General features: G+C 42.2%; 1 protein-coding gene across 2 annotated transcripts in view; it reads left to right on the top strand.

Annotated features, from left to right (window-relative positions):
* The first annotated feature begins 5,618 nt into the window (after positions 1-5,618).
* The window catches only part of LRPPRC (leucine rich pentatricopeptide repeat containing), a 92,533-nt gene continuing 83,444 nt past the window's right edge, over positions 5,619-14,707 (top strand). Inside the window, exon 1 of one of the 2 annotated variants that reach the window (XM_056357161.1) lies at positions 5,619-6,423. In XM_056357161.1, the coding sequence (XP_056213136.1) occupies positions 5,777-6,423 (647 nt within the window). In that variant the 5' untranslated portion in view covers positions 5,619-5,776. The remainder of the gene's footprint in view (positions 6,424-14,707) is intronic. The other variant, XM_056357160.1, reaches the window with a different exon arrangement.

Raw genomic sequence — 14,707 nt, 5'->3', positions numbered from 1 at the left:
GAAAGGACTTGTTTTACATGAAAACTGAGCATGTTTTATATAGAAATCAACAGAACTCTCAAGCAGCAATTTTCCATTCACAGACTCACAGAATCACAGAATGGTTGCAGTTGGAAGTGACCTCTGGAGATCATCTAGTCCAACCTCCTGCTAAAGCAGGTTCTCCTAGAGCAGGCTGCACAGAGTTGTGTCCAGGTGGGTTTTGAATGTCTCCAGAGGAGACTCCACCATCTCCCTGTGCAGACAATTCAAATTGCCTGTTATCAGTCTGTCTCCTGGGGTTTGCCTTATTTGTCATTTCAACAAGCCACTTAGATATTAGCCTACAAATCCTAAGACTTGGCTCTTTGATTTTTTACTTGCTACTGCTAGTTCCCATTCCAGTACCTCAGCTGGATTTTATCACTCTGACAGACCCAGAACACAGCAAAACAATGTACGTTACCATCAAAGCTATGCAGTCAGACTTCCGCCGATTCTGAGAATGGCTTAAGCTTTCAACGTGAATATGGGGAGCTTTTTTGTTAGCGGTAAGAGGGGAAACAGTTGACACTTGAGAGACAAACAGCCCCCAAAGGCATCTGAGCAACAAAATTTAATCTTAAAATTCCATGAAAAAAACCCATGGATCTTCCCAGTATCTTCCTGAAGGTGAGCTGCACTTAATTTCATCTTGTTTCTGGGAGGTGAACAACAATCCTTTTTTATCATTGTTTAATCCCAGCCAGCAACTAAGCACCACACAGCTGCTCACTCGCTTGTGTCCTGTCCCATCTGTCCATTGTCCCCCCAAGCAGGATGGGGGGGAAGAGCACTGGAAGGGTGAAAGTGAGAAAACTTATGGGTTGAGATAAGAACAGTTTAATAATTGAAATAAAATATAATAACAATAAGATAAAAAAATGTAAAAATTTCATTAAAAGGAAAATAACAAAGAGAGAGAAATAAACCCCAAGAAAGGTAAGTGATACAAAGGAAAACAATTCCTTGCTACCAGCTGATGGATTCCCAGCCAGTCACCAGGCAGTGGCCTCCTGGCCAACCTTCCCCCTAGTTCCATTGCTGAACATACGGCATGGAATATCCCTTTGGCCAGTTGGGGTCAGCTGTCCTGGCTGTGTCCCCTCCCAACTTCTTGTGCACCTCCAGTCTACTCACTAGCAGGGCGGTGTGATGAGCAGAAAAGGCCTTGGCCCTGTGTAAGTGCTGCTCAGCCATAATGAAAACAGACCTGTGTTACCAAGAGTTTCCAGCACAAATCCAAAACAGAGCCCCATAGCAGCTACTATGAAGAAAATTAACTCTAGCCCAGCCAAAACCAGCATACCTTTCCATCCACAGCAGCCTTACCAGTTACTCAGTTACTCTCACTTCACAGATTTCTCCCTCCTTTCTGTCAAACTATTCTGTTGTCACCTTTCCCCCCTTCCCTTCTGAACAAGGTAGATGTTTGTACCATCTCTGCCTTAATTCAATAGCTCTTGAACTTCTTACTTCATGTTCATCCTCTTAAAATAAAACAACTAATTCAGAAAACTTGTTGACTTCAATCTTATTTGCAAGAGATATTTTCTGGAGCACCTGCTTTTCTGTATGTTAGGTAATACAGGCCAAATGACAAGACCTGAAAAACACTAAAGGAATAAAATCTGGAGCCAATTTGGGATCCTGGAAAATGTTCCAAACAAGGAAATCACATTATTGCTAGCATTAAGCAACTCAAGCTCTAAAAATCACACATTTATTTCAAAAAAACACTCTTTTAACATACTTTTTTTCTCAATTCACGAGATGTTCTCAGGTTATGCTTTAAGTTTGTTTTTGCAAATGAAGTTGAAATACAAGTTTGTTTTTGCAAATGAAGTTGAAATACGTATTTTCACAAGATCCGAGCATTAACTAAAAGATTCAACAGAAAAATGTGAGGGTTTACAATAACAATTATGCAATACTTCAGCTGATCCCACTTTCTCCTCTCAGAACAAAATGGAAAAGAGATATTAAAGGTGTTAAAAAAAAACCTCAGCAAGTGTGAATTTAGACTTAGATTTCCTTTTCCTTCACTATCACAGAAGAGTATCTCTCTATATAGATCTGTCCAGATTTATATCTAAATAAACATACACAGAACCACAGGGAACCACATTCATTATTATCCTTGTCTTTTACTGTCTTGAGCATCAACTCTTTCAAAGGGGCTGTTGCTTCAGTCTGAATTGCATGCCTGAGATTATGCAAGAGGCTGAAGCCAACACTTTCAGCCAGGTTTAGAGAATAAGCCACAGGGAAAGGTCACTTCTTGGTTTCTTTGTCGTGTTCACTCAAGATATATCAAGAATTCTTATTCTTCATACCAGAATCTCCTAAGTACCACATTGTCTGAAATATAAGGTTATCTTCACTCAGCCATCAGAAATAAAACAAATATTGATACAATACAAATATGTATGTATCTCGCCATCTTCTCCAGTCCCTGACCTACCTTCCCCCACAGTCTCAGGTAAATGCCCCAGATTATTCTCTCTGTGGCAAACCTTCCTGACAGTTCATTTCCCAAGATGAATGCAGCCACTAAATGAATGGTGGGAACTATGTTCCCTTTCCCCATTGTGTAACATGGACCATGCACCACATGGAATTATGACCTTGGTGGGAGGAGACTGCGCTGCTGTCATCCTCACAGAGCTGCCTCTAGATGAGGCCATGTTAATTTAGGGAATGAGGGAGAACCGGCAATCCCCCCTGCACACCACAAGATGTTATGTGCCCACCTTAAATCCTCCTGCCTTGACAACTCTAGAAACGAAGCTCGCCTTTCCAACGGGGGATTTGATGGCTCTGTCAGAGCTCAAGCCATTAGAGGGCACCTCCGAGACACCTGACGGCCCCATGGATCCCCCAAACCCCACCGCACAGCTTGCAAGCACAGGCCACGTTTGACTTTTTTCAATGGTTAATATCTCATAAACCTCTTATAAGAGAGAAAGGCAATTAGCCGTGATCCCTGTTATCACCTTATCCCCTGACACACAGCAGCCACATCTAAACCGCCTAAAGGCAACAGTCCTAGGCCAATACTGATTCTCTTCTGCATGTCTTCTTGTCTCCTCCACTGTCATGAAGGCATTTTGACACTACTTGGATCAGTCACTCCAGAAGTTTTACTGCTCAGATTTGGGGATGCGTTTATAGTGTAATTTCAGCTTTGGATTTCCAGATTTTCCAAAGCCAACTGTGGCATAAGCTAGTTTTTTAAGCAGTTTTGTACATATGGGGGTTTATTTGAAAGACAGGAGAGTGAGCAAAGAAAGCTCTAATTACCACAAGTTAAGTGTTGCTTTGCAAATTTTCATGCCACAATTCAATTAAGTTTTAAAAATCATTAAGAAGTGTTTATGATAAACTCTCAAAGAAATTAGCAGAAGACTTATCAGAATGTACAAGTTCCAGCAGAGGTAGCATGCATGCAGGCAGTGTCCATCTATTCCCTTAAATAACCAGAACCATTCTATGGCCTTCAAGCCAACTGGAAGAATTTCGCCAGGGTCCTCGATTTTAAATCCTCCTGCTCTCCAGCATAGTGTGGTTATCACTAAACTGCCTACTGGCAACAGCCCCAAGCTGATGGATGCTAATTCCTCAGACTATGCCAGGCAAGTGTCTAGCATGCACTGAAACTGTTGTAAAGAACAATACTAGAGACACAGCTTCAGAGCCCAGGAACATAACCTATCACTACTTAATTATTATCCCCAGGGGTAATCTCCTGAGAATTATTAGTGATGGGAATAAATTCCCTGGGCAGAATGAATTAGGCCAAGAACCCTGGAGAATGTGGTCTATTTAGAGAGAAAAACCCAAGAAGTCAGCAGAGGATTTATTTTGCTTGCCTGGAGCTTTTTATTGATTCTTTCCTTTGGTGACGAGACCAGCTAACCAGGTTTCCATAGGCTGCTCCTTTTTCCTGTCCCTTGTCTGCCATGTGTGTCTTTCCCTCCCACATCTCTTAGCCTGGACTCATTTACATCTGACTCTTCTTTTGTCCCTTATGTAGCTGACCACAGCCTTTCCTTCTAAAACTCCTTCCTTTCCCTAGCACATCTTTTGCAACCATCCTACTTGGATGAGTATCTTCAGCCCCCTCTTTGGGTATGTTTGTGCTTTTGGCCTTTTGTTTTTCATATCTCTGGATCTGTATCTTTTACTTCTGGGTTTGTATTTTCTACAAATAGAGCACAGTTACTGTGCTGAGGACCCACAGATCTGTCTCAAGCTTTTGGTCCATACTGAAATCCTAGTGCTTCGTTCACACCTTGTGTATGACTCAAGCATGGCATGGCTAAAATAAAATGCTTGCTCTCCACCTTATAACTCCTGTTTCCCAACTACTATGGGTGACACTACCACCATACAGTGCTTTCTCTAGATTCTCATATACAAACACCAATAGTTTTTCTCCATGAATAACTTATCTCTAAGTCTACTGCTTCAGCTATATCACATTTTGAATTAATTCCTCAGGACCTTCTTTCCTTTCCACATCAAGCAAATAGCTGTCCTTACCTCTAAAGCTGAATCATACCCATGACCTCTCACTCAGCAGTGAAAAGACAGCTCCTCTCTGAGATCATTTCAGATCCTGTTATCCACTCACTAGATTGTAAAATAAACACCTTTTCATTTCCTTTGTCCTTTGGAGGCATTCCTGGTCATCACGTGTGCCACCATTCTCCTTCTAAAGACTTATTTCCTGATTCGGTAGCAGGGAAGTCTCAGCAACAAGAAACTTCTTACTATGCTGATGAATGTAATCTCATCATTTTCTCTTACTCTTCCAGTCATTTGCTTCTATCATTTTTGGTCCTGATTTGTAAGTGTTGTAGACACTTTTGTATTGGGTTGTTAAGAGCGAGTTCCCAGGGCCTCTAGTCCATAAGCTAGGCTGGCCTATTAGCATGTGTGCTGTTTGTATTTGGGTTTAAAAAATTCATCTTGGTCTCCTCATTAAGACTGAGCTCTGTATTCCAGTAAATATCCTAACACTGTGATACAGCAGAAGCCGTGATAAGCAGTAATATTGTCTTATTAGCTGTGACTCCTGCCTTCAGGCTTAAGAAATGTCGTACATCTGGGACTTTTCTTATAATAACAAAAATGAGTGTTCATAACTTTTAAAAATTGGGCTCTTTGCATCACTTGATGAGGAGGCTTTGCAAGTCTTTCCAAGTAAACTGTAATTGCAGATGGCTGATTTGTGGTTGATTTGATAAAAAATCAATCTGTCACCTGGAGTAATTGTTTTCCATTTGTGTCAAGAATAATTAAATGCTTTTTTATGAAAACACTCACTTGGCTTGCAAGTACCTAAGCAAGCTGGTGGTTTATCTCATAGGAACCCACGTAACTTGCACACTAAAATGAAACATCAAAGCAGGCAGCATCTCTGTAAACATAACCAAGCTCAGGCAGAGAAACACAGTTTAATTTTTCTTTTTTTATTAAGGTTCTTCCATCTGCCCCTCACTTCCATTTTGATCCCAGAAGGAAACGGGCCGGCGGGATTCCCAAGCGCCGCCAGCGCCGCCCTTCCGGGGCAACGCGAGGACTTAAGTTTTTCTTATTATCGGCGAGGCTGAGGCATTTTTCTTGGCATTTGCCCGCCGCCTGCCACGCTTTTAGTGGCTCCCCGTGTGACGGACCTACCGAGCGCGGCAGCTCCCGCCTTCCCCTCAGAGCGAGCGGGCGGCGCCGGGAGCCCGCGCTCAGCCCCGGGCGGATGGCGCCGCTCGCGCCCCGTCGCCCACGTGACTTCCTCCCTAGGGCAAGGGCGGGCGGGCCCGACACCAGCCGCGGAACCGCGGAGAAGGGCGCGCAGAGCGGTACGCAGCTGCCGGGCCGTGCCGCGCTGGGAAAGTCGGTGCCGCCCCCCCGCCCCGCGCGCAGGAGCGAGGCGCGCAGAGCTCACCCTGTTCTCCCCTCAGCGAGCGGCCCCCTCCCGGCCGCCTTCCGGTGGAGCAACTCCGGGTTGGCTGCCGATCGACCCAACCCGGCGCCGGCGCTGCGCCGCCGACCTTGCGTGGAGCATCCCATCAGCGGCGCGGGGGAGGGAATTAGAAGCACGCCGTTGCCCGAACGGGTCCATTCCGAGGGCTGGGCCGTCGGTCCCCCCTGCGGGGAATGGTTCCTCCCGTCACGTGGTGCGGCGGAGGCGGAGCGCCGGCGCCGGCCGCCCCCTCGCCCCCTGGTGCGCGTGCGCGGTAGCGCGGATTCCGCCTCACGTGCTCCTCTGCGGCCTGCGCGCGCGGCGGCCATGGCTGCGCTGCTGAGCTCCGCCGGGCGCCTGCGGGCGTTCTGCCCGCGCCTCCTGCCCCTCCTGCTCCGCCCGCCCGCCGCCGCCGCCGCCCGCCCTCCGGCCCCTGCCAGGTGAGACCCGGCGCCACGGGGCTGCCAGCCGCTCGCCGGTGGGCCGGCGGCCGCTGGGGCGGCGGTCCCCGTGTCCAAGGGCACTGGCGAGCCCGCCGCCGCTCCCTTGCTGCGCTGCCCCTGTGGCTGCCGGCGGCAGCCCTGCGGCTTGGCCCGGCCCGGCCCGGCGGTCTCCGGCTGCGTGTGCGCGGCGGGGCCGGCTAGGGGTTGAAGGCCGCGGGGGAGCCCCGTCTCCCTCCGATGGGGGCGGGCCGCTTCCCACCGGTGTGTCGCCGGGCGGAGTGCGCCCCGCTCTGGGAAGGGCGCTGACCCTCGGGGGTCAGGGAGCGGGGGTTGAGCGGTGCCCGGCCGTGGGGAGAGCGCTGTCCCCCCGCGGTCGGGGAGCGGTGCCCGGCCGTGGGGAGCCGTACGGCCGCAGTCTGGGCAGCAGCCGGGCTCCGCTGTGGCAGTAGCCGGCCGGGGTGGCTTGATTCCTGCGCTGCGGGCCCCTCTGCCATCGCGCAGGTGGGGTGGAAAACTGCCCCCTTGCCCCACTAACGCATGGTTGGGGCCCTGCAGCACGTTTGGAGACACAACTCTGCCTTAACACGAGTCTGCTTTTTTAATTAACAAAATTTTTGTTTTGGGAGAGCTAAGCTTTCTCTCTGGTGGTGGTGCACTGTGGCTCCACATTTGGGATGTTTTTTGCCCTGATCACATATGTCTTGGATGTCAAAGTGTATAAGGCTTGGCCTTGGATACATGAGCAAATGTCAGAGCCCCTGTTTGTAGGAAACATACAATATTTCAGGTTTTTCTGAATGCACTGTTTGTTTTTAACAGATCATGAGGGTGCTGTTACCGTTGTTGTAGAGGCAAGCTGGTTGCTTCTGTAACTTTTTCCTTAATTACTCGTTCTAAGAAGGAAGCACCATGTGCAGATGATGACTGTGTCAAAGAGTTGGTATTTATGTTTTGTATTTCATCTACCGAGTATGCTGTTAAAACTACATGAAGACTTGCACAAGCTTTTTTAACGTTAGGGGTTACTTAATTGTCAGCAAGTTCTCAGACTTGTTGAATGAGAAAGGTCTGTTTATGACTTCTGAGCCGTGATGGGGTTAGATTCTTGGCTTCCACCATGTCCAGGTTTAAGTCTGAGAAAAGAGAGTTGGCAATGAGTTGAGATGCTTGACTTTTCATTTATGTCAAGTGATTTGCTGTGATTATAATTACAGTTGTTCAATAAAACTTTGTATAAAAGTAAGTAATAATTAAAAATAACTTGCAAATATAGATGTCTAGCTAAAAAGAAGTATAGATCCATTTCCTTCAAGGATGTAAGTGTTTGCTGTATTTTTTCCAGTGTTTGCAAAGCCTATTGAGATTTCAGTGCAGGCAGGTGGGAAGGGGATATGATGCTTCTATTCAGATAGCAGCTAATGTTGCCATTAGCTCTCAATGTGGCAACACAGAGTTGTTATCTGAAAAAAACTATCAGCATGTAGCTTTAGTTAGTATTAGTGACCGAGCTTGAAATTAATCTCTTCTTAGATGTCCAAATGATGCTGTAGACAAATTTTTGCATAACTATTAAGAACATAAAAGTATTAAACACATACACGGAGTTTTATGAGCTGACATAATAACTTAGTGCTATGAAGGGGAGAAAGTTCTTCTGTCCCGTTTTGCTTGTGCCTTAATATAGTGTTGGTGGTCCTTCTAAGTCAATGTAACAATTCCTGGCAGAAAACCAAAACAGTTTTCTGCTATTCTAGATTCTGTTCACAAAGTCTTCTGGGGAACAGAATCTAGAATGGCAAAAAATTCTTCCGGTTTCACAATTCACAAATTCCAGAGCTGGTTCAGGAAAAGGGATGGAAACAGGCAAGAGTCAGCAATAGAGAACTCCTACAGGCAAGTCTCACCACCAAAATAAATCTGTTGCTACATGCACTAACTTTAGTGCTTATCAAACCGATCGTGAGCCGATTTTATTTGGTAGTCTGACAGAAATCTTACAAAAAAAAAAATCAACCAACAGTTTTCTGCTGGTTTTAGTGATGGAAACGTAACAGGTTGTTGAGTGCTAAAGTTGGTGGGAAGGATGAAGTAGACCTGTGCAGGAGGGACCAGGGAACTGGGAAGATGTCTGCTGTATGGTTGGCAGCAGAACCACATGTTTGGTTAGCGGCAAATCAGTAATAAACTTTTCTACTTTGTGGTAATTCAGCTGATTTTTGTTTTCCTCAGCTGGAAACTTAGTTTCCGTAATTAGTTTGTTCAGAGAAGTAATAGTCACCGAAATTGACATATGACTTGATGAAGGACTAACAGTGTATTTTTTTCTCCTAGAACCCTGTTTCTGGAAAAAAACTTGAAAAGTGCTTTATGCGATGGTAACTTGGCTCTGATAGCTGAGTTTTGGGTTTTTGGTTAGTGGTTTGTAGTTATTACCCCTGCACCCCCCTGATACTTTTTTCTTGCACCAATATTCCTCTGTATTTTCAAGTATAAATGGGGTCATATGTGGGATAGTTCAGTGATTGTTCCTAAAACTCTTCAGTTCTCAGGCTAGATCTAGTTAACTATGCGAGTAGGTTCGTGGTAGAGAATACATTCACAGGAAACAGCAGCAATATTTAGCTCATAGTTTTTAGGTTTTGGTCTAAACTGAATTATATTGGAGTAAGACTGAGCAGCACATGTGAATTTGTACGTTCTGTCCAGTAATTTCATTCCCAAGATAATTTTTTACCTACAATCTTTGTCTTACTGTCACTGTACTAGTTATGAATTTAGGCATCCTAGTGCACAAGCGATGCTCTGGGGCCAAAGTGTTTGTTAAAATAAAAAAGTCAACATTTATGAACTGAAATTGCACATCTAAGCATATAATTTCATTTTATTTTTTTTCCCTAAATAACTATTGTTGTGTTTTTCTACTTAAGCCTTAATTTCTGGAAGAAATTTTCTCTGTAAAGAACTAGAATGACATATGGACAACTTTTAGACTTGGTATAGTCACTGCTCAGGTCTTGAGATGGTATTTTGAGAGTGAAATGCAGTCTGCTGCAGTAAATTCCAGAGAATATTGATAAAGTTCTGATTGGAATAGTGGAGAAGAACCCCCACAGTTTTAAGAGTAAATGAATAACAAGGAATAATTAGCATTTTGCAAGAGAAGGGGGTAAATGACTTTAAGTTTACATGTTCTTGGTATAGTTGCTTTAGCATTGAACATAATAAAGTCAGTTCAGAGGCTGGTCTGTGACTTTCGTTACAGTAATGGTTACAGAAAAGTTGCAAATACGTTAACTTATTTAGAAATGTGAGACAGCAGTCATTCACATTACAGCAGAGATTTTATCAAAGCGTCATACCGGTCTGATTTTTAATCTAAACTTCAGAAAGTGGGTTAAGACAGTAGATGGAATATCCAGTTGCATTGGTTGAGAAGCATTTCATAGCAAATGAGATCAGATCTGTGGCAAATTTATGATTTCATTTGACTGCCTCTAGGATGAGATGTGAAATATACTGAGCTGTATGTTGTGACTCTGGCATGCAATTAAAATGGGATGTACAACAAACTTCAGATCTACAACAGCAAACTAGCTGTAGGAACTTTGTTCATAGAAGCTTTGCTAAGGAGAGAAATGCTTGAATTTGCTGCTAGTAGCTGACTCAAGCTACTAGCTACAAGCTCTCAGTCAATGAGTGTTCAGAGTAGATTTTGAATTAACATCAGAATATCTTTTGGGAACTTTATTCTGCATACTTGCGGTGATTATGTTATGTTTTGATGTTACAGCTTGCTGCTGTGGCAAGTTAGTGTTGGGAGAAAGGGTATTGGCTTCATTCTTCCCACACTGATCGCCCACCCATTGCTGGACAGCTTGTCCTACTCTGTCATGGTGCTCCTTGGACCTATTACTGCGTTCATTTCATTTGCTAGACTGCAAGGAGAACATTTCTGACGGATCAACAGGTTTTATTGGATCAATTAAGGATCTGATGAACTCCAGAAGAGTGGAACCACAGGCAAAAGGAGAAGAGGGAACCAAACCCTGTGATGATGGTGTGATGTTAGATCACTGCAGCTGTATTGTTGAACTGTACTTTTGGATGTGTGAGTGCTATGATACTCATCCTGAAGTCAACACCCTATGTATCTTCAGAGAAAAGGAGAACAATTGGGCTCCTAAGGCATAGATCTTGAAAGTATAGCTGAGGAGGAAGATCAAGTGGAATCCATGTGCAAGTCTTGTGAGGCATCTTTGGCTTTACTGTCACTTCTTCACCTTGAGATTCTTGGCTGTAAGATTAAATGTAGCTTTTTAGGAATGCAGAGCAAAGAGCATTTCCCCAGACAGCAGATTGTACTGTAGTGAAACCTGCTTTTTGCAAGATCTGTGTTCCGTTCAGAGGAGTGATTGTTTATGAAGTTAGTAAGAGGGTACCGTGTGCGATGCTTCTCAAGTTGACCTTATAAAGACTTTTGCCTTTTGGTACATTGTAGTGTGTTTGTACAACAGTGAAGCATGTTGGTGAGAATACCCTTTTAAAGAATCTTGTGTCAGATCTACGGGGGATTTGGTTTGAGCCTTGGGGTAAGCCAGAAGTTAAAATCCCAAATATTCATGGCTTAACGTGTGATATGGTGTGGGTTTTGTTTTTTGTTTTTAATTAGCTGCAAACAAGTTGTTTTTGGTTATTTACTATCATACTTGGCAATCCATCACCAGTAGACAAAAATCTAGAATTGAATGCTTAATTACTTTAGCAAAATGGTACAAGTGGTAGAATGCATGGGCTTTAAATGCAGAGGAAGTGTTCAATAGATTTGTATTTGGTAGTGATGAAGCAATGCTCTGTTGTAGTGAAGTTTCACAAGCTGCACTGCTGTAGTTGTTGTATGTGTTGTAGTGATGGACATAAAACATCCAGAGACTTCCTAAGAAATAGCACAAAGCAAAGTGTTTCTGCTTTGCTTCTTGTGAATCACTTAGGCACAGTTCTCCAAAAAACTGGAGATTTCTCAGTCTGCATAAAATATCAAAATTTTGTCTGAGGTAGAATCCTTCTGGATCTCACTGAAACAAGGGTACAGTGGCCTGAACATTGTGGCTCTTTTTTTTTGTAGGTGACCCTGGTATAGGTGACTATAGTCAGGGGAAATACTGTTTAGCAGTCCTGTGAATTATGCTGGGATCTCAGGTGGTTTATTTAGTCTTATATTTAGTAAATTTAATGCTAAGTCTGTAGTGCTTGTATTTACAGTAATGAATTTTAACTCTTATGTTTACCATTATTCTACTTTGAATATGGCTTGTATTTTGAAAACCATTTCATACGCATTTCACCTATTTAGTTTAGTAAGAACAAAACATTCAGTACTTTCTTAGAAAAAGCGTAGCAGCTACCTTATTGTGCCTCTGATAAAGGCAGGCAAATATCTGTATGGTGGCTTTGTGATTCTTTTTTTGAATGTCTGGAATGGGTCAAGTTTTACAGAAAGTAAACCTGCTGCTGCTGCCAATGAGAGCATTGGAACCATTTACTTCTTGAATTTTGGGAAAGATAGGACATTTTTTACTTGGTCTGATGTGTAGGATATGTTCCTTTAGGAAACTGAAGGCACTGCCTTCAGTGTGCTCTAGAAATATGGAAAACATGTAAGTACATCAGTATGGTACTGGGCTTCTCACTGAACCATTGCAAACAATTTTACTACTTGAGTCAGTATGAATTTCCCCATGTGCACTTCACCTCTGCATAATTTTTTTTTTTTTTCAGTTTATCTTCAAGTACTTTCCAAATGTTCCAAAATAAGCTATTTTGGAGGTGAAAAGTTGCCACTAAATAGTGGGTGGTCGTGTGTTGGGTTTACGAACGTACAATTGGTTAAACTTTGCTGTGTAGGCAAGGTCTGTGCTTTTAATCTTCACAGTTGTAGAGACAAAGCTGAAAATGGTGTAAAGGTACAGTAGTATCAGAAGGCTACTTGTAATTTCTGATTGTGTGAATGGGAGAGAGATCACTTTATAGGGCTTAATATCCATTTCAGCTTCTCTGGATAGGTACAAAGAAACATAGTTATGAAGCATAGTAAAGAGAAATTACACATGTGGGGGAAGAATCAGATTGCTAATTGAAACATCTGAAGATTATTGTGCAGCTTCACGTGCTTGCAAATGTAATGTTTCATATGGAGAAATTCTTAAAATGCCATGTACAGGTAACTGATGAAAGTAAAAACTTGACATTCATTGCAGCCCTTGGAGAAGTGTCGTGCATTTTGTGGTGTAGCATAGCATTTAATTCTGAACAAAGTTAATTAAAATAATTGAAAAAATATAGTTACATCATAAGACTATATAATCCAATGTCTAGCACTGAGGCTGGATCAGAAGTGCCAGGGTCATGATAGATTCCCTCCCCTCCCCCAGTCATACTTTATAAGCTTCCAAATGAGAAAGTTTGACTGTCAAAGTATCCTGTTCTAGTATTTCATTACAATTAATATGACAATAATTATTATTACCAGTGTGATGCCTGATGGATTAGGTACAGTTGCTTCTCTGCTTGGAGAGTGAGATGGGATAGATGATTCTTTTTGAGGTTTTTAAACTTGGTTTTTGTGTTTTTGTGAGTAAACACACCATGACAAATAGAATAATTCTGTATTTTATCTATTTTGCTTTTGTTGAAGATTTTAAGTGTGGGGTTTTTTTTTTCTGTGTTATGTTTTGTGTTTAGCAGTGGCTCATTTTCAGTACTTTTTTTGTTGTACTGTTGTCTAGCTAGTCATATACCATCTTATGTTTCTGCATTTGGTTTTTTGCCCAAAACATAAAGCTTTTGTTGGTGTGTATTGAATTTCCTTTTTGTTGATATCAGACCATTACATCAAGTAATCACGATGACTCTGAAGTCTGAGGCTCTCCTTAGAGTTTGCCACTGTTATGGTGCTGTCTACAAATTTTATAAGTTTATTAACTCTTCTGTCATCCAAATTGTTAATGAAATTATTGAATGGACGTGGGTCGTACCACTCTTTTCCCAGTTGGGTCCGGAGATAGCTTAACTTAGGATCCCACATGTATATTCCCAATTTTGCAACAGACCCTGATTAGCACATTTTAAAGTTATGTATATTTTAATTTTTTTTTAAACAACTACTGCACCCCTATTTTTGTAACTGAAAGTAGATCATATCTCTTTGTTTTGCTTATGACATTGTAAGGTAACGTGATGCCAGAAGTCTGTATATCAATCTTTATTTTTCCCAAAACTTTAATGAATTTTTTAAGGTTATTCCAAAGGAGTGGAGATTGAGTAAGGTCCGTTAATGTGTCTTAAATATAACATATCTTAATATTTCTAGAAATTACTTAGCACATTCTTCCCTGTTCTCATCTACAACCCCATCTCCTTATTAAAATTTACTCATGATAAAATGGTTAAAATTTACATAGTATGGTTGCAAATAACATTTTTAGAAAGCTAAACAGTGTATGATCTGTAATTTTTTCCCATTTTAAGAGTAACCGTATATTTTTAAAAACCACCTGTCTTATATTTAGAAGCCTTCCTTGCTGTGTTTTTATGTGACTTCCTGACTAAAATGTTTAACACTGCCTTCTTGATGTTTGTCCTTGCTTTTTTTTTTAAATTCCCCTTAATCGTGTGTTCTTTCTCAACTTCTGAGAATTAAAAGAATCACACAGGATGGTTGAAGATTCCTGACACATGAATAACTGCCTTATTTTGTTAGCTTCTTTTTCTGTTTCACAGGGAGGTTGTGCCGTTAGTATCAATTTTCAGTAAGTGTGTTGTCTACTGCATTCTTCTGTCCTTCGATCGATTGCCCCAAATCAAAACTAATACTGTGTCCCTTAATTTGTCAACTTTACAGGGTTTTTTGGAAGCTATGTTTCTGGTCTGCTTAATCATTCATCTTTAAGCACAGTGAGCTTTTAGCTTTTTTGTTTTAAATATTCTCCTAAATGTTGTGTTCTTAGTTGTAGTACTACGAACCAAATGTAAGACAGTAGATGCCTGCACCTTCATCCAATTTTTGAAGCCACAGTTATTTTTAACAAACTCTTATTATGGGATTGGCTTTAACATGATTTAAGGCACTGTGTAATGCTAAAGTCTAATTTATTCAAATGCTGAAAGCCTACATATGATAAGGTACTCATGAGTCTTATGATAGACATTCTATTTCACATTGATAATGGTAATTTAGGTGGATGCCTGTGGAAGTTTTAAGAGTCCCTCAGTTTGTTTTATACTC

This window comes from Falco biarmicus, chromosome 12, assembly GCF_023638135.1.
Source record: "Falco biarmicus isolate bFalBia1 chromosome 12, bFalBia1.pri, whole genome shotgun sequence".
Classification (NCBI taxonomy): Eukaryota; Metazoa; Chordata; class Aves; order Falconiformes; family Falconidae; genus Falco; species Falco biarmicus.
Note: the sequence above shows the minus strand (reverse complement) of the source record. Positions and strands in the feature narration are given on the sequence as shown.